At 37.5% G+C, this 21,202-nt stretch overlaps 1 protein-coding gene and 1 long non-coding RNA gene across 4 annotated transcripts in view; one reads left to right on the top strand and one right to left on the bottom strand.

Annotated features, from left to right (window-relative positions):
- On the top strand, positions 1–19,543 carry LOC135441264 (uncharacterized). The gene is made up of 2 exons (XR_010438448.1): positions 1–327; positions 19,272–19,543. It is a non-coding gene; the product is annotated as an uncharacterized LOC135441264 (long non-coding RNA).
- Positions 2,699–21,202, bottom strand: part of LOC135441261 (tyrosine kinase receptor Cad96Ca-like) — a 21,210-nt gene continuing 2,706 nt past the window's right edge. For 2 of the 3 annotated variants that reach the window (XM_064700808.1, XM_064700809.1), the window contains exons 3-6: positions 7,020–7,282; positions 5,012–5,815; positions 3,298–3,544; positions 2,699–2,857 (exon numbers count right to left, since the gene is read on the bottom strand). In XM_064700808.1, coding sequence (XP_064556878.1) covers positions 2,721–2,857; positions 3,298–3,544; positions 5,012–5,815; positions 7,020–7,282 — 1,451 coding nt within the window. In that variant the 3' untranslated portion in view covers positions 2,699–2,720. Of the gene's footprint in view, positions 2,858–3,297; positions 3,545–5,011; positions 5,816–7,015; positions 7,283–21,202 lie in introns of those variants that run through there. The other variant, XM_064700810.1, reaches the window with a different exon arrangement.

A 21,202-nucleotide genomic window follows, 5' to 3' on the forward strand; every position in this document is an offset into this window, starting at 1 on the left:
TCAGTTTGTGACCAGGCGTGAGAGCACGAGGGCTCCTTTTTCATATTGCCGCCAGTTTTTGCTCAGTGTTGTACCTGTTTCCGCTTATTTACACACAAAATTTATAATACCATAATAATTATGTCAAATGCATAATATCTGAGGGTAAAAAACGGTCACCGGTGCTGTTCAATATTCTTGTATAAGCCGGCGCCATTTCTAAAACTGATGTCGCCCTATACGATTGAACGGCTAAATTGCCTTTCATACTATTATTGTTGTAACAAAAATTTGATGCCTTACATTAAACATATACTGAAAACAATAAATAGTTTGAATAATTTCAAGGTCAGTATTACTTTTCAATTCTAGTAATCAAACGTGTTCCCACGATTTAATCTATGATTGCTTCCATATGTATAATTTTATATAAAAGCGTATAAATGTGAAAACAATTTCATTGTAAATAGGAACATAGATAATTATTTGACGCGTTTTTATTAGTATGACAGGGCTTTCGCTGGTTTGTAGCACCAAAATCTGTGAAACACTCCTGTACCTATTAACAAGTAAGCTGATTTAGTTGGGAGTCCCCGACTAGGGGATACCCTGACCCCCTTCTACCAACACTAAATGCAGTTCGCGCTACGCGCTCGTTTACTTTAGTAGTAATAAAACAAAATTAAAAATAATTAAAACAAGTAAGAGGTTCTAGTCGGGAGCTCCCGACTAGGGGATAGGGGAAAACCCTCTTCTTCAAACACCAAATGCAGCTCGCTCTACGCGCTCGTTTGCTTTAGTAATAAAGATATATTTAAAAAAAACAACGTTTTCCTGGCAGGGTTCGAACTCGCAACTAACCGCACTACTTGCCGCCGCCTCTAAGCAACAGCCACACAAGCCAAAAAAAAAAAATTTTCCTTGGTAGGTCTCCGCCGCCTCTACCCAACAGCCACACCAATTATTGAGACTTAATGAGAAAAAATCAAACTAAAATAGCAGCACAGAAAACAATACAATCGCAATTGCAATGCTGTTGAAACAATTTAAAGAAGACGCGCATGAATGTGTACATGTATACAGAAATTCTTGGAATTTGCGCTAGCTGCCGCAAACACGTGGGCAGCCGAAACACATTTTCTTTTGTGTTTCTTACCCGATCTTGATGTAATTTTCATCAGTAGATCATATTGTACTTTAAAATATTGGTGTATTCTCACAATTGCATTTAAATTGTGGCTTATATTGGCGGGCAGCATATGTAAACTGGTTTATACTGTATACTTGATTTATAGCTTTGTTGCGGTAGCGGGGAGGTGGTGATGGGTATAAAATGAAAGATACTGATATGTATATATATACTATTCTAGAAGCAACATATCAAGTTTTTGAATCTACCTCTTATTGTTTACCCAATTTGCTCAAAAACCAGTATTTCGATATCGATTTTTATTGATTACTTGGAATCGGGACAAGTTATCGAATATCGATCTGCGCGGGCCCTAGGAGGACCTACAGCTAAAATTTCAATTTTTCTAGGTCTTATAGGTTTGGTGATCCTTGCGTTCATACATACGGACGGACGGACGGACGGACTGACAGACAGACAGACAGACGGACATGGCTAGATCGACTCTGCTATTGATGCTGATCAAGAATTTATATACTAATCTCTATTGAAAAAAAAATACAATTAAAACAGCTGGCCATACACACAAGACAGGGAACAATACAATCGCAATTGCAATATGTATGTAACCACACGTTTTCTTTAATAAGTCTTGCGTTAGTCAACCGATCTTGATGAAATGTTCAACATTAGATCTTATTGTGCTATAGATTATATGTGTATTCTCAAAAAGTCAATTGCGTTAAGATTGTGACTTAAATTGGTGGTTAGTTCAAATTGGATTATTTAGCTGATTTGTAGCTATGGTATGTGGGCGGGGGCGAAGAGTTATAAAATGAAAGATACTTGATATATATATACTATTCTAGAAGCTACATATCAATTTTGGTGCCTCTAGCGCTTATAACTTACGAGATTTGCTCAAAATAAAGGGTTTCGATATCAATTTTTATCGATTGCTTAGAAAGTTATCAATTATCGGAAACAAACTCGTACTGCGCATGTACGAATTTCAAGACTCTAGCTTTTATAGGTTCTGAGATCCTTGCGTTCATACACACGGACAGACGGACAAACGGACAGACGGACATGGCTAGATCGCCTTGGCTATTAATGCTGATGAAGAATATACATATGTACCTTATGGGGACGGTGATGCTTCCTTCTGCCTGTTAAATAAATTTTAACAAATACATTATACCATTTTTACCCATTTTTAAGGGGATCAGTTTATAAGAATTGTTGAAAATAGTATTTTGGTTTAAGTAAATGAATGTAACTGGCAGTAAACGGCATCTTCAACCCCATAAAGTATAGTTGATCTAGCCATGTACGTCTCTCTATCTGTCCATCAGCTTTTGGATGCCTTTCCCCGTTCCCGCAAATATTGTAAAACATTAATTTTTCGATGCATAGGCATTAGCCTTGGTATTTACATTTGATGCTCTAAATGTTTTATGAAGGTTCGGAAAATTGTGAGTAAATTGTGCAACAAGCGGCGTAAACATAACCAAAGGCAGTTTAGAGTATATACATAAGAGTATAACATAATCGGACAATCTTGGCTAGAGCACTCTTACTTGTATTTCGACTAAGGCAAATATTAAACGGTTTACATTATATAAGTATATAACGTTATAAATATATTTGATTTTCTTACCTCTAATTCGGAAAGCAAATCTTTTTTTTCAACTTCATCTGCACTTTCCTTTAAAGTTTTAACAGCAACTGTAGTGACACCTCCAGAGCCTGTTAGGATAAAAGTGGAAATTTAAAAATCAATATTTATATATTTTTTAAGAACCTTCCACCTCTATTATTGCTTGCTACCGACTTTAGATTTGCAAGTCCTTGGCTTCAATTCTAAGCCATAACCACTCGACAATTGTCGTCAAGCCTAGCAAAACTATAGTTTACTCTTGTCTTCTTACCTCTATGGCATACACTTTGTTTGGTAGAGAGCACAACTTTTTATAAACAACACAGTTGATAATAGTTTACATATAGTGTGAATATAAACAGGGGTATTTTTGTAGTATTTTAAAAATTAACATTTTTTTTAACCTAAGGAACTAGTCTCCAATATGTATGTTCGATTACATTTTATTACAATAATAATTGTTTCACAGTTGTTATTTTTATATAATTTAATATAAATACTACTTGATAGGAGGGGCTTAAAAGCTTACCATCAATATCGGTTGCTTCACAGCGCCAAACTTGCCCAAAGGCACCTTCCCCTAATATATTAAAGAACTTCAATCGGTGTCTTGGAAATTCCCACTGATCGGTGTTGTCGTCAGTGCTTAAGCCTCCTTCCATTAAAACGGCACGGCCTTTGGGTAATAAGGCACCTGAGCCAGCAGCTTCCACAGTGGAGGCGGCAATTGAAACATCAATGCTATTTGCGGCACTAGTCGGAAGTTGGTATGTTGACTGCGACATCGCAATGAAATTGTAGTTGGTTGCATGATTAAGTTGTTGTTGGAGGCGACGTTGTTTTAGGTTGGTCCGGATAATTAATTATTAATTATCATCGACAATATTATTGTTATCGTTTATTGTGTCACATGCGTTGTGCGCCAATGATTTGCAAAATGGGGAAAAATTTTTAAATACAATTAATATGTTAATATTTATATTTCTAAATGACAATAAATAGGCGTACTGCTTCACATAATGTGTGGGACTTCTTTTATTTCCTAATGATCTGAATAAGGCATACTCATAATTTAATCAGTAAATTCTGAACTGTTCAAGACTTTTTCCTTGTATATTTTATTTAAGCTGCAGTAGTCATTTTCTTTAGCTTGAACCCATTGAAATGAGTAAAAAGGGCAAGGATCTCAGACCCTATAGGAGCTAGAGACTTGAAATTTAAACGTAGGTCTGCCTAGTGCACGCGCACTACGGGTTTCTTTCCGATAATTTGTAGCTTGCCCTTTATTCAAACAATCGATATCCAAATTCCGTTTTGAAGAAAAAATCTCTTAGTTTTAAAGAGTCACCAAATTTGACATATAGCTCATATAATAGTTTATAAAGATACGAAAGTATCTTTCACTGAATGGCTATCACTTCCTTCTACGCCCCCTACTTATAAATCAAATATATGTATCGATTGTAACTACCCACCATTTTAAGCCACAATTTTAATGCTTTTGTCTGTTTAAATTTCTGTATACATTCGCACACATGCATACACATAAATAGAATTGCAATTGCAATTTTATCGTGTACTGTGCTGTACATCAAAGTTAAATAATTGGTATGAGTGTGAGGTATGAGGCGGTGGTAAGGTTTAATGGAGTCGACTTTCGCGACTTTTTTTTTCCATAAAAATTTTTTTTAAACTAAGGCAAAGGCGTGTACTGCTAGCTGAATGTGGTGTTGGTAGATCAAGGTTCATGGTATTTGATTTTGAATATTTTTATATCCCTGCAGAGGGTATTATAATTTTGTCTCGAAATGTGCAGCGCATAGAAGGAGACATCTCCGACCCCATAAAGTACATATATTCTTGATCAGTATCAACAACCGAGTCGATATAGACAAGTCCGTCTGTCTGTTTTTATGCGAACTAGTCTTAAGCTATCGTCATGAAACTTTGCAGAAGTACATATGTGGAACCAGCTGGATCGGACTACTATATCATATAGCTGACATAGGAACGATTGGTCAAAAATTTGCTTTTTACATGAAAAACTTTATTGTTTATCAAGGTATCTTGACCAAACTCGGCATTAACTAATTTCCCCGTGCTTCTTAGATACGGGCAAAGAACTAAAAGCATTATGTAAAGGTTGGGCCTGCAAAGGTATTAAATGTTCGGCGTGCCGAAAATAGCCCTTCCTTCTCGTTGAAAATAGCATTGGCTTTCTAGAGCTACTTATATTTAGTCACCGTTATTCCAAGCTGTTGCTCCCGCTCCCAGGGCACGTAGCGATTTCTGAAAGCGGCAGGACCTTGCCACTGTTGCATAACCATCGAATTTCGACTGTCGTTTGTAAGCGTGTTGCTAAATTGACTAGGATTGGACTTCTTGGCCAGCTCTTCCTTCTCCTTAGACTTTTTCATCGTTTTGCTTATAGCGCATAGGTGACGGCGACAAACAAGGGCGAAAATAACTACAGCTACTATAAGAATTCCGCAAAATCCAATTAGAATTGGTGTTGAGAAAGAGTTTATGCTAAAAAGTGCCTTAGTCTCATCGGCATTCTTTTTATCATGTGTTTTTGACTCTGACTGAGATACAAGCGGCTTGTCTGAGGTGTAATTTGCTATTGGTATTAGCTTGATGCGACTACGCGGCGTCGGCAGAGTGGAACTTTTTGTTGATTGGGGCAAGATAGACGTCATTGTCGGCTCTGATTCTATTAAGTTGACTTCTTCTGTTTGACTCAAATCTGGTGTTGATACTGGTGTATAAAATTTGTTATAATTAGGCAATCCGAAGTTTGCACTATTGATGTCTGGCCGCCTGTTTGGCAAGCCATTTCTAATGGACTGTACTCCTGGTAGCTGGTCGAATGAGGGTAAAAACTGGGAAATGTTCTGCACTACGTTAGAAATCGATGGCGGTAAACGAGATCCAAAGCCCTGAAATCCACTGCTTTCGCGACGTCCCAGTATGTTAATGAACACTTCATTTTTTGCGGTGTACCGTCCATCTGATACAGTTATGTAAATTAGAAAATTTTCACCGGCCTGTAAAATAAAATAAAATTTGACATATTAGTTTACTTATAAATCCACAATGCGGTATATTATATATATATTATATTTATAAAAGGGTATTATGGGCTGTGCGTCTGTCTGCATGTAAATATGATCGCGTCGATCTAACAAGCTGCAATATAAATTGCTAAGCTGCCTCGAGTACTTTGCCCAGACATTAAGGGCAGCTATCCTAAAAAGGCAGTTAACTTAATTTATTTTTATCCAAAAAGTGAATCGATTTCGTAGTAACCTCTATTTTTTTTAAGTTGCACTGAATAATATAACAGTACAAAGTTAAATAAATTCATTTGATAGTTTTTATTAACTTTATGTATTTAAATTACGTTTAATTCAATTTAAATACAGTTTATTGTATACATAAGAAGAACAAATCAAAAATCAACACATCTGATCATAGATGGCGCAGGTAACTTACATGATATTCATAGAAATTTGCAAAAAATTACTGCCAATAGGAGGCGCTAAAATGCAAAAGGCTGTTAAGTAAGATGCACTTAACGTAATTAATTTCATACAAAATTAGCTCTTAGTGCAGCGAAAAGAAAATTTCAGGCAGCTATTTTACCGATGCAGCTAAGTATCGAGGCAGCTAAGCAAATTATACTGTATATAAGCTGGAGGCTTGAAATTTTGAGCGTTAACCTTACTAGTGCCCGCGCAGTACTTTAGCTCTTATAGGTTCTGAGGCCGACGCGTTCATACAGATGGACGGACGGACATGGCTAGATCGACTCGGCTATTAATGCTGATCAAGAATATGTATACTTTTTGGGGTCGAAGATGCTTCCTTCTGCCTAGTACATCCACTTGCACAAAACCATTATGCCCTCTTTTTTAATTGGTATAAATAAAAATTAGAAGCAACAATTTTAAGGTTGCAGTCTTTTGCGAATATACGAATATATATGGTACAATATGGCTGTTCAGTTTTTGCATTGCAAACCAATCCGAATTTTGGACGCACACTTGTAACCTATATGTTGAAAATAGTGGTTTGTTGAAAATCGTGTTTTCTAACATTCAAAAAAGAAAAGTTTTATTACGTACAGTCGATCATGACTTTATTCATTATTCTTGTTTATCTGACCAAAACAATACTTTTATGTAAAAGAAAACAAATATTTAATATTATCGTATTTATAATATATTTAATATTATCTTTCGTACTTACGCGTCCCAACAAAGTCTCGTTGAGGTAGACCACGCCCGTATTGGGATCAATGCGGAAGGGCAGTTTACTTGGTGTGTTGGCGTGTTGACTTGCTCCAATTGGAGAGAGGAAGCGTGGTTCGATTCCGAATACCAAATCATCGCCATCAGCATCTTCGGCACGAACACGGTCAATAATCTGGCCCACCTCTTCTGCTTCCGAAATTCGCCAGTTTCGCTCTCGAACATATAAAGTAGGCGGCGCATTTTGGTCCTGTCCAATAACTGTAAAAATTATAATAAGATTACAATTTTAAGTCACAATTTAAAAGTAGCATTACAGTTATCTGACACAGTTATACATCTTAATTCATATCAAGATTTAGACTTGATATACTTCGCTTGCTAATTTATTGATTTGGTTTCCACTTCAATCAATAAATGACAACGCAAACCGAATTACAGACTTGTATAATTTTGCGCTGACGTCGATTTGAAATGATATTTTATGTGAGATAATTTATAAAGAAATTGAGGCAGAAAGCGACTTTTTGCATCAGTATATTGAAGAAAATGTGTGACGAGGACACAACTGCAGATTGCCAAGAACTATAATATAATTAATTTATACCCTGGTAGAGGAAATTATAATTTTGTGTAATTTTGTGATATGTGTAGGAGTTCTCTTCCACCCAATAAAGAGTATATGTATATTTAGTATCAAGAGCCAAGTTGTTAGTCTCTGAGTTTTAAAGCTATCGTTATTAAACTTTGCATTAGTCCGTCTTTCTTAACCGGCTGGGTCGGACCACTGTATCGTATAGGAATAATCGGTCGAAAGGTAGACTCTTGAATGATCAATTTTTTATTTATCAAAATATCTGGAACAAACTTAGAATTTATTAGTTTTAAATTCAAATATTTAATTAAAATCATAATGGAAGCAAACTTTTATTGTTGTAACTTAATGTGACGAAGATTTCCGACACCTATGTGGAGTGGCAGAAAGAGGAGCAGCAGATGCAAAGGAGAATGGGGAGCAATTGGGCCAATCTATATCTTGGCGAGAGAAGTGCAAGGGAGATAATTTGTGAAAGATGTAAGTTGTAATGCGTTGAAACATATTTAAATTACTATATCTTAAATATACATATATTTATTTAAATTTTAACAAAAAAAATATAAAGGAAAAGCCAATTAGTTTCTAGCAATATGCAGAAATGGCCACAGATTTTTTTAAAGTTTTTTTTTCTTTTAGTCTGTTTTTTTCTATAGTTTTTTCTGCTTTTTTGGCAAAATATATGTTCCCACGCATTAGCGCGAAATGAGACAATAACAGTGTGTTATCCACTATGTAATTGATAACAGAAATTAATGGAAATACGTTGCCATCATAGCGTAGGGAAACCAATTATTAACACGGAATTCTATTAATGATGATCAAGAAAATATACGTTAAGGGTTCGGATTACATACATTGACATACGACATACATTGGTTAGCTATACGGGGCGTATATTCCATTTATATGCCAGTATACCACGCCAAGAAAAACTGCGTCTCAGTTAGGACAAAGCCAAGGCCATAGCGCACGCCTAATCAGTCCACCTCACACCAAGGCACCGCGCGTAATGACAAATTCAATGAAGTCCAAGCTACCATATCGCACGACCAATTCCCTTTATCAACACACCGTGAGATCCGGGTTGGCCTTAAATCATGTGGGAATGGCAAGTGACCAAGACAACAATAATAGAATGCGCAACTAAGCGGGCACTGTACCAGTCGGATGGGATTGTAATGGGCTATTCAAGTCGTCGCGAAATGTCTGGTTCTTGATATAGTGGATCCAACATACATTAGTCAAACGACGGAATGACTTATGGATGTCAGCCTAGACCTGTATGAGTGGGGTATCCCAATTTAGCCCTGGGAGCACTATTGTATTGAAGAGCCTACTTTTGACACTTAGAGTAAGCTCGCTCCCTGTTCTAAGGAGCCAGTTACTTTTGTGCTAGCTGAACCGCACCCCCTTAACTAGCTAGCCATACAATATATTACAAAAAATGCGTTTACTTTTTATACATTTACTAGCGGGTATAACCCGGCCTTGCCCGTGGCACGTATGTTATAAAATCAATTTTTTCAAAAAGCTTTGAAAATGATTTTGAAACTGATCGGACGGGAATCAAACAACTTTTATGCAAATCGGACAAAACTTAAAATTCACCAAAAAAAATCTTTAAACTGCATTTTCCACCGAAGGAGTTTAGATTTTGCGAAAAATGTGAAACACGTCTCAAATGATTTTTCTTATAGCTCTTTGGAAATAATTTTGAACACAAAACGTCATCCACCAAATCTTCGACCCCCATTTGCACCAAGGAGGGATGGATTTTTTAAAATGTGTGAAACACCTCTCAAATGAATTTGAACATAGATCTTTGAAAATGAGTTTGGGGCTGATCGGATGGTAAACAAAAAAGTTTCATACAACCGTTTTCCGCCAATTCACCACTGTTGCGGGTGGAATTTCCCAAATCGCTGATTATTTTAAGTTCTTATGTAGAGCTTTGAAAATAAGTTTGAAGCAATTCAGACACAACTTAAAACTTCGCACAAAAAATCTTTGAGTCGCATTCCACCCGAAAAAGTTTGAATTCTGCGAAAAGTGTGGAACATGTCTCACATGATTTTCCTTATAGATCTCTGAATTTGAGCGCGAAACGTCACCCACCATAACTTTGACATCCATTTCAACCAAGCAGGAATGGATTTTCCTAAAAGTGTAAAACACCCCTCAAATGAATTTGAACAAAGATCTTTGAAAATAAGTTTGAGGCCGATCAAATGGTAATCAAAAAAGTTACATACAAAAGTATTTCGCGATTTTTCCACACTTGCGGGTGGAATTTCCCGAAACTCCGTCTTAACGTGCACCTAAATCAAATAAGGTAACTACAGTGAAAATTTCATGCTTCCTAGCTCTTACGGTTTGGGCTGTGCGTTGATCACCAAACAGTCAGTCAGGAGAAACAGTTTTATATATAGAGATTGACATTGTGAAAATTTTGGGCTTAAGGGTTTTATGACAGGCAGTTAATGGTCAGAATGTCTAGCATGTGTCTGTACCCATATCAAAGTGCAAATGAGCGACAAGTGCGGTTCACCCTTGATCGCCTCATTCGCACACATTTGTCTGTGTGTGCAGAGCTCGAAATTCCGAAATCGTAAAATCTTCAAATCTTGTAAAATTTGCATCGGACAGGCAGGCGCAACCAACAAGCACACACATAAATGCTTCCATCCATTTTGGTCTTTTAATAGATTTCTTCTACAAGCCGACGATGGATTACCCTTGCAGAAATACGACATAGTTTTTTTTTTTTACCCAAAATATGTCCCCACAGTAAACAAAATAAACTAGAGTATAAAACATAAATATTTCTTTTAGGTCATTTAAGTTTTTATTAAATATATACATATACAGACACACACATAAGTATTGGCACAGCAAGCATTTTCTACTTTGCAACCATATTGCGTCCGTTTTTGGTAACAAACATCCATGCAAATTAATTTTCCTGTATAAGCCAGTTAATTTCCTATAAAAATCAGTTAAAGTTTTGACTAATTTTATACTTGCAGTCATTTGATTACTCAGTTACGAATAAGCTCATATACAAACAGCATTTGAAACTTTTAAATGCCGGGTTTTGTTCAAATACTTTGATAAACACAAAAGTATTTCATACAACTTTTATTTTTGTATCGATTTTATGGAAGTTATATGATAAGATGTTGATAAGATTTTGCAATACATATATATATAGGAAACATAATTAAATAATAAATCACGAGTTTGGTCAAGATATACTAGTTGATAAACAAAGAACCTAGTTTTCGATCAATCGTTGCTATGGCAACTATATGATAGTGATAGTGATCCGATCCGGCCGGCTCCCAAATATGCACTGCCTGCAAAAGAAAGGCAAACCTATGCGAACATTTAAGACGATAGTAATAAAGCTAAGAGACTAGTTTGCTGGGTATTTAATATTCGGCGTGTTGAAAATATCCGTTTTTCATTTTAAATAAATATGCGCTAATCGCGTTCTGATAGTTTATGCTTACGCTCTGTTTCATGATTCTTTTTAATACCGACGATAACTACTCTAAAAGAAATTTTAAGCGACTGTCGTCTAATTTTAATACGTTTGTAACAATGCAAAAATGTGACCATATCAACTGAATGTAAGGCTAGCCCTTCCAAGCATAGGTTTCTTTCAATTGGTATTTACCGTTTTTTTAATTTTACACTGAGAAAATATATGAAGGCAGTAAATTCATATTTTATTAGTGTATAGCTTTGATACGAAGTATATATGTTCATATCTGAATTTTAGTTTCATTTTGGTTTAACCCATATTTAGTGATTCGCACGCACAGACTTTTTAATGATATGATTATGTGTATCTTGACGTAGCATACAGCGTGTTCAAATTGACGGGAGCGGGATTTCGAGTTATGTTAAGAGAATGTTAACATAACCAGTTTGAATGACAATTATACTCTGAGTGTATCGAAAATACGTAAAGTTGGCATATAAATTTTGTGCGATTGTATGTAAAAAAGAAGGATATTCGATCCCATAAAGTAAATGATTCGGTCGGGAGTGCCCGAAGAAGATAGTCTAAACGCATATGCACTCCAAGTAAATGTATATACCAAAGATCAAGACTCTAATAAAATGAGTCTTCATACCCTTGCAGAAAGTAATATTATATATATGTCGGAGAGGAAGTACTGTAGCATCTCGATAGGTATGAGACCTTAAGGTGTGACCATGGGTTGTGCTGGTAGATACTAGTTCTGGTAGAATGGGGACTCAGTTTGCGAGCTGAGGCTGTGTGTGGCTTCGTATGCGTTGCTAGATCTGGTCTCTCTCTCTGTTCTGTGTTTCCGGCGTGGCGTGAGGTGGTCACGTGTTGGTATTTAAGAGACAATAATGAGCAACAAAGGCAACGAAGACTCGCTGCATCCGCCAGACCTGAGTACGGAACACCAGAATCCGAACGGTCAAGCTACCAACAATGACGACCTGCAGGGAGACGACTTCAATTCTCCGACATCAGAAGTGGGATTCGGCCCTAACCAAACTTCTTCAAGGGATGTCTTCACGTTGTTAGAGCAGCAAAACCGGAATTTTCTGGAACTGGTTAAGAGGGTACAGATGTCGGCGAGCGAGTTACAACAGACTAGCGAGAAATATAATCCGGACATTGCTGGGGTGGATGCCACGCAGTGGTGCGCTACGGTCGACATCATTTTACGAGCAAAACCGTTAAGTGATAACGCTCTTATATTAGCGTTGAGTAAAGCTTTGGAAGGCGCAGCGGCCCAGTGGTTATCACAAATATGCTACCCAGGAATAACTTGGCAACAGTTCAGGCAATTGTTTGAGCAGCGATACGAGACATCGGAGACGCCAGCCGCCGTTATTTCAAATTTTCTTAATAGTCGCCCAAGCAACGGTGAAAGCTTGCCTGTTTTTGCGAGTCGCAGCGTGACGTCACTGTGCACAAAATTGCGTAATTTGAGCTCTGAACAAATTTCCATCGCGCTGGTTCTTGGGCACATGGCTAATTTCGACCGGCGTTTGCAACGAATGATACACACAACGCATGTAAACAATCGACGTGAACTGCAAGCGGAGCTGCAAGTATTCTCAGTGCTGAAAGAGCGTCCTTTTGCATCAAACTGGGAACCAGAGGCCAAGCGTGCGAAAACTGTGGAACTCAAATGTTATCAGTGTGGAAAACCAGGTCATAAAAAGCAAGTCTGTAGATCTGGAGTGGGATTCCAGGTTTCGGCAACTGGAAAGGAGTGGCGTTCAGGGCAGCCTCATCATGGAAGGGCAAATGTAACTTGCTACAGATGTCAGGAGCCGGGACATATTGCCAGTAATTGCCAAAAAAAAGTGCAGAATACCGGATTGGGAGTAAGATCGGAAAAAAGAGTGGAGCTGTGCGCTATGGTAGAGCCTCAATCGAGTATGCTGGTCAATGGTGAGAGATTTCCAATTACATTTGATTCGGGAGCTAAGTGCTCATAATTTAAAGAAAGCGTTTCTAATAAGCTAGTTGGTAAGAGGATTCATAGCGTTATCTCGTTAAAGGGAATAGGTAATGCCAATACTTACAGTACTGTACAAGTTGAATCAAACGTCATGTTTGATGGTAATTTTTTGGTTGTTTTGTTTCATATAGTACCAGACGAATGTATGAAAAATAATATTGTAATTGGCAGAGAAATATTGGCTCAAGGGTTTTTAGTGGAAGTTTCTTACGATAACTTTAAGATTGTTCAAACTAAAGCTGTGAACGTTTGTGAAACCGTTCAACCTACTAATTTTGATAACATTGAAATTGAAATGGTCGGAAATGAAAAAGAAATTTTAATATCATTACTAAAGCAACACTCAAAATCTTTTATCGAAGGCACTCCGCAAATGCGTGTGAGTACTGGGGAAATGCATATTCGTTTGATTGATTCGACTAAGACTGTGCAAAGGTGACCATACAGATTTAGTCCAAGCGAAAGGGAGTAAGTACGTGCTAAAATTAAAGAATTAACCGAGTATAAAGTTATCAGACCTAGTAGTTCACCATTTGCTAGTCCTGCATTATTAGTAAAGAAGAAAAACGGTGCAGCAAGACTTTGTGTTGATTATAGAGAGTTATAGAGAGTGTCGTTGCCTCCACCGAAGTCAGTTGCTACTCTAAGACAGTTCATTGGGATAGCGTCATATTTTCGTCAATTCATTCCGGGGTTTTCACAACTGATGAAGCCTTTATATTTTATCACATCTGAAAAGAATAGTTTTGATTGGCAGCCACAGCATGAAGAAATTCGCAGCATTAACTCTAAACCTCATGTGGTTGAATATTATAGTAGAGCAACTAGCTCCTGTGAGTCCAGGTACACATCCTATGAATTGGAAACGCAGGCTGTCGTGTATGCTGTAAAACATTTTCGCCACTATCTGCATGGGAGAAAATTTGTGATTTTTACTGACTGTAATTCAATCAAATCTTCTCGAAATAAAGTCGAATTGTCACCTAGGGTTTACCGTTGGTGGGAGTTTTTGCAAACATTTGAATTCGAAATTGAATACAGAGAAGGTAAACGCATGGCACACGTGGACTTTCTATCTAGGAATCCGGTGTGTCAAAAGAATAAATCAGTACCAAGTAAAATAGAAGAGAAGCGAATTGACCTAACAGAAATATAGGAAAACTGGATACTGGTGGAACAACAAAAGGATCCAGAAATATCAGAAATCTTAACTAAGTTGAAGAATGACGATTTACCATTGGCATTAGTTGCCACTTATGAAATTAGATCAAATGTTTTGTATAGAAAGATTCAGAGGAATTCAAGAACTCGTTGTTTACCGGTAGTTCCTCGTGCGTTCTATCATGCATCTAGGTTGGGAGAAAACGCTAGACAAGGTGTACGATCATTACTGGTTTTCTGGTATGACAAAATATGTTCGAAGATTTGTGGAGAACTGCATTACATGCAGAGTTTCTAAGGGTACGTCAGGAAAACCTCAAATTAAATTACACCCAATTCCAAAAATTAGCATTCCTTGGCATACCGTTCACATAGATATATTGGGAAAATTGAGCGGAAAAAGTGACCGTAAAGAATATATCATTGTACAAATCGACGCTTTTACTAAATACGTTTATCTGTTTCACACCTTCTCTTTGGATGCAAATACTTGTATAAACGCAATGAAATCTTCGATTGCCATTTTTGGCGTGCCAACACGTTTAATTGCCGATCAGGGGCGCAGCTTCACGGGCGCAAAGTTTGTGCAATTTTGTTCTAAGCAAAAGATACAATTACATCTAATTGGAACAGGTGCAAGTCGAGCCAACGGCCAAGTCGAAAGGGTTATGAGTACACTAAAGAATCTGTTGACGGCTGTTGAGACAAGTGCTAGATCGTGGCAAGATGCACTGGGGGATGTACAGTTAGCCCTTAACTGTACAGTTAATCGTAGCACTAAGTGTAGTCCTCTAGAACTTTTGACTGGTAAAGTTGCGCGTCCACTTGGGTTGATTCCTATTAGTGATACCGAAACTGAAATTGACAAGATTAAATTAAGGGAGTTGGCCGCTAAGAACTTGGAAGAGGTCGCTAGATATGAGAAGACAAAATTTGATAAGAATATGGCTAAGGTAATTAGGTTCTGTGTGGGTGACTATGTGTTGCTTAAAAACAGTGAGAGACAGCAAACGAAATTAGATCCAAAGTTCAGAGGCCCCTTTTTGGTGGTCGAGGTATTGGATGGAGACCGATATGTTTTAAAGTCTACACAGAACAATAGACGTTACAAGTATCCACACGAAAGTTTGCGGAAATTACCGGATGTGCAAATTCCAGAAGAGCTTGATGGAAATTATAAAGAACAAAGTCTGTTGGAAAAGTCTGTTGATACAGAAGAGTGTTCGTGAAGTCATGTGATTGACGATGGACGAGGGTTGCTTTAGAAATATGTTTGATGAATTCGTGAAGCCAAGTGTTGGGCGATGGACGAGCAATGTGGTTGATGAATTCGTGAAGCCAAGTGTTGGGCGATGGACGAGCAATGTGGTTGATGAATTCGTGAAGCCAAGTGTTGGGCGATGGACGAGCAATGTGGTTGATGTATGCGTGAAGTCAATGTGTTTGGCGATGGATTTAAAAGTTGGCTAATAAAAGCCTAGTTATGTATCTTGGATTACGAATTGGTGATTTGAACTGATTAATGTATAATTTGAAAATGTTTAAATGGTCTCTTGCTTGGAAGTGTAAATGAAGGAAGTGGTTTGTAAGAGAATATAACCTGGGATATGTTAAAATAACCTACGACATATTAAAAATGGAAGTAAAGTTATGTTATGGAATATTGTATGAATTTGAGATTATTTGGTTGTTTTTCCGAAGTATTCAATGAGGTTGTAAAGTTGGAGTGAAACTGAGATGTTTATGGTAGACACGAGGACGTGTATATGTCAGGATGGCCGTGTCGGAGAGGAAGTACTGTAGCATCTCGATAGGCATGAGACCTTAAGGTGTGACCATGGGTTGTGCTGGTAGATACTAGTTCTGGTAGAATGGGGACTCAGTTGGGCTGTGGCTGTGTGTGGCTTCGTATGCGTTGCTAGATCTGGTCTCTCTCTCTGTTCTGTGTTTCCGGCGTGGCGTGAGGTGGTCACGTGTTGGTATTTAAGAGACAATAATGAGCAACAAAGGCAACGAAGACTCGCTGCATCCGCCAGACCTGAGTACGGAACACCAGAATCCGAACGGTCAAGCTACCAACAATGACGACCTGCAGGGAGACGACTTCAATTCTCCGACATATACATATAATTTGGTTGTGAAATGAGTAACCCAACGAAGGCCACATCTCTATTCTAGATCAGCATCAACAGGCGAGTTGATATAGCCATATCTGTATGTCTGATTCTATGCAAGATAGTCTCTCAGTTTCAAAGCTATCGTCTAAAAACTTTTTATAGATCTCTTTCTATATTAATATTGTATATTTTAACACTGGCCAAATTGGACCACTATATCATATAGCTGCCATAGGAAGAATCGATTGACAATAAACTTCTTGTATGATACAATATTTTGTTTATCAGGATACCCTACCAAACTCGGCATTTAATAGTTTCACTATGCAGAGACAAATCCTCCCACTACAGTAATTTATAGTTCTATTAAAAGAAAAAAATGTTTTACCAAACTCAGCATTTACGAACAAGAAATTATCAATGTTTTGAAACAAGTTTGATCTGTGCGGTGAGAGGAGCAACGTGCGAAATTTAAGGTTTCTAGCTCTTATAGCCTCTGAGATCGAAACGATCATACCCATGGGCGGACGGACAGCCAAAACCGCTGTTGTTGCTGATCAAGAATATATATACTTTAGGGTTCACGAATATCTCGTTCTGCCCCTTACATACATATTTACTCAACCCGTTACAAGTAACAAGTATTCAAAAGTAACTAGTTACTGCTGTTAAACCTTTCAAAAGTAACAGCGACAAAAAATTATCCTATGTCGTGCACGGATAGCAAAGCAAGGGTCTACTTGATGGTCGTTGCTTACTCAAAAGATTGACACCAAAAATTTCACTAAGAAATTACAACGACGACAAATGACTGGGTCAATGTTATAGATATGTTTATGATATATATTAATATAATGTTAGAAATACTTTTCAGCATTTTGTATACATTTCATAAACTTCCAGTTTTTTTCATTTTTGTGGTTGCTGTCTTGTTGCTTGCCTATTATTATACTTGTATAGTTTAAATCTTAATAACAGATTCTGTACTGAGGTTGTCCCTTTCGTACTCGTCGAAGAGCTGAGTACTGTAAAATGGCCTGTACTCAGGTTGTTCCATTCGTACTCTTCGAAGAGCTGAGTACAGTCACTAACCATACAATGCATAGACTTGTCAAACAGCGGAATAATCGGATACCGATAAATCGTCAACGACTGAGCCCCATGGGTGTCCGCGACCATTTTAGTGTGCCCAGACAAGGTAAGACTGCCGAGAGTGGCAGCCGAACGCCGGACTCGAAAGCCGAACGTTCAGTATGAAGCCGCATCTCGCTCAGCGCACAACGTTGCTGCGGCTGATGCTGATTCGTAATATATGTATGTTAGTATTAAATCTTTTCAGCCCAAATACATACATATGTATGTGTATATGCGTGTGCAGAGTGTGCCTCGCTCACACTTATTGCTTTGCGCACTTGTGTGCATCTCCTTCTCCCTGCATAGCTTCTCAAAAACCCCGAGATCTACAAACATACATATGTTTGTGTTGTGTGGATGTGCGCACAAGTAGATCGCGGCGTTTGTCGCGAGCCAGAGATTTTTTCTTCAATTGTCTGCCCTTTGTGTCTGTGGTGGCAAAATGCACACACATTCAAATGCTCTATCATGTATTTCTTCGTCCAGTCAGGCATAATGAGAAGAATCTGATATATTTATATTTATTAAAAATGTCCTAAATGATATATTTATATATTATATTTTAACTTTTTTGTTACTGTGGGGACCAACTTTGCTTAAAATTAAAAAAAAACTATGTCGTATTTCTGCAAGGGTAATTCTTCGTCGGCTTGTCGAATAATTTCAGAAAAGACCAAAAATTGAAAATGTTCAATTTTTTCGACTTGCTACTTGTGCACACGCACACTCTTTCGAGTAAGCAGTTGGGTGACATTATTAAAGGGTTTGGCCTGTTCATGTGCAAAACTCCTATTTTCCATGATTGTTGTAAGGGTAAGGGTGCCTGAACGTTCTTATACATATATATTTATTATTATTATTTATAAAAAACGGCGCGCCTACAAGTCGAGTAACACTCGCTGTTATTTGTAACTGGTATTTTTTGTAACTGTCACAGTTGTCACTGTGACACAGACAACACTATCGATCATCCCTAATTTATACCCTTGTAGGTGGTAAATATTTTGTCATGTAATGATTAACGCATAGAAGGAGACATACCCGACCCCAGATGAATATCTGAGTTTATATAGGTCCGTCCTCATGTCTGTTTCTATGCAAACTATTCTCTCCGTCTTACAGCCATCGTATTGAAACTATGCATAGGTCAGACTAGGCATTTACTAGTTTAACTGCAAAATCCTATCAACATCGGAACACATATCATATAGCTACCATAAGTCAAATGTTAAGTTCTTGTATGATAACATTTTTTTTTTCATTTTTGAAATCCTGAGTAAACCCGGCCTTAACATTCACTATGCTGCTCTATCTCTAGAAGAATCGTTCATAAAATATTTTCACCAAACTCAGCATTTACGATGTTCACTTTATCACATATCTGTGAAACCAAAATGTCAAAAAATACAAGGGATATTAAATCTTGGGTGTGCAGAAGATAACGGTCTTTAGCTGGTACAGTTCAGGGTATTATTTATTCGTGCACTACCGACAGGATCATTATCACTTATTTACGTTTTTTTTTAGTTAAAAGGGCATTTAAAAATCTACATATATATTCTTGAATATTGTTTACTGACCAATAAACTAGTGCATCAAATATTCTCAGAAATATGCTCGAAAACCTTATCAGCATTTGTCGACTTTTGGGGAAATTGGAAGCTATCGAAAAAAAATTAAAAATCTCTAGCTCCTTTATTCTCTGATATTTTTTTCATTTTCAGAGACAGAAGGACATCAACTCAAAGCTTCGTCCTGATAAGGGCAGTTAGAAAAGGCTGCCTTATGGATGTAACGTGCATTTACATTATATATTTTCATATCGTTGCAAAATGTACCATAAATTTGACAGGAAATGTGCAAAGGAGACACCTCATTCAGTTTAAATTATAGTGATAAGTATCATTATCTATGTATGTCGTTCAGTATCCATGTCTGTCTCGTTGTTTGAATGTTACTGTGTAAAATGTATATTAAATAACGCACACAATTGAAAGATAGGTCGAAAATGAGTTTATGTGTGATGATATTAAAATTGGTCTACTGGCTGTTGAACGGTCAGTATGTTTCCACAATTCTATAAAATATATGTATGTATGTAGGTCTTATATGATATGCAATTCGTATGTACATACGTACAAGGTTATTTAAACTTTGGCATCCCGAACATAACTGTTCTTTCTTGTTACCCGTATCTAAGGGTCCACTATTTACTTTTGGTAAATTTATTTCAAAAATTTATAATTGGCGTGTTCACAACAACAATATTCAAGCACTAACCAAAAAACATATAGACCGGACATGCAGAGTAAAATAGGTGGTCTCCAAAAATTGGTTTGCATCTGGTCCAACGAGCGAGTAAGATATACATATGACATCTTTTGATCGCTCACACTACAGGAAACTCCTTTGGCTTACTCTCTTCCATATGATTTGTGCGATAGAACGGCATCGCTGTTTTTTATCTCGCTCCCACTACAGGAAACTGCTTTGGCTTACTCTCTTCCATATGATTTGTGCGATAGAACGGCATCGCTGTTTATTTTTATCTCGCTCGCACTTACTCTCAGTGCTCTCAATGCTCTCTTCATGTCTAGGTACCGTTTAAATGTTTGTGTGTGCATGTGGCCGCACAAGCAAAAATGCCCACAAATTCAATTTTTGTCAAAAGTCGGTGGCATTTCTTCCCTTTTGAGGGGACGAGTAATATGAAATCATGAAAGGGTTTGCCAAGTCGATGCGAAATTCTTTCATTTTAGCTCGGCATTGCTGGAAAGGGTACCTAAGCGTTGGCATGTGTGCATTTAAAAGTTTTTGGACTTGCTATTCACGCATACTTGCATATTTTGTATATGAATAGAAACATTTATGCGCATGTGTGCCTGTTGGTCCCTGCCTGCCTGTCCGATCCAAATTTGACAATATTTTTGGACTTCTGAATTTCGAGCTCTGCGCATACACACACACAGACACAAATGTGTGTGAATGGGCAGATCATGGGCGCAAAAGAAAATATCATTTTTGGTCCGCGGTTGTCGCGCACCCTTCTTTTTATGATTTTGGGGTTGAATCGATGAAAAAATGTTGACCCCTCAATACCTGCAGATCCAATTCATATATGAAAAAGCTAAATATTTAAAGACAATAAAATTATGAATACTATAAATATATATAATTGCTCCTATTTTGTATTTGGTATATTTGAATATTTTAAAGATTTTATTTTTTACACAATTTTCTTAAAACTAGTTAAGTGATCAGTCACTTGACCCAAATATGCAGGTACAGGTGCTTGGCAAAATTTTACCCTTTCCACCCAACGGGCTGCTGCAGGGGTCAACATTTTTTCATCGATTCAACCCCAAAATCATAAAAAGAAGGGTGCGCGACAACCGCGGACCAAAAATGATATTTTCTTTTGCGCCCATGATCTGCCCATTCACACACATTTGTGTCTGTGTGTGTGTATGCGCAGAGCTCGAAATTCAGAAGTCCAAAAATATTGTCAAATTTGGATCGGACAGGCAGGCAGGGACCAACAGGCACACATGCGCATAAATGTTTCTATTCATATACAAAATATGCAAGTATGCGTGAATAGCAAGTCCAAAAACTTTTAAATGCACACATGCCAACGCTTAGGTACCCTTTCCAG

The sequence above is a fragment of the Drosophila montana genome, unplaced genomic scaffold (genome assembly GCF_035044405.1).
Source record: "Drosophila montana isolate Dmon_TW-CO22-7 unplaced genomic scaffold, ASM3504440v1 contig_1903_1, whole genome shotgun sequence".
Taxonomy (NCBI): domain Eukaryota; kingdom Metazoa; phylum Arthropoda; class Insecta; order Diptera; family Drosophilidae; genus Drosophila; species Drosophila montana.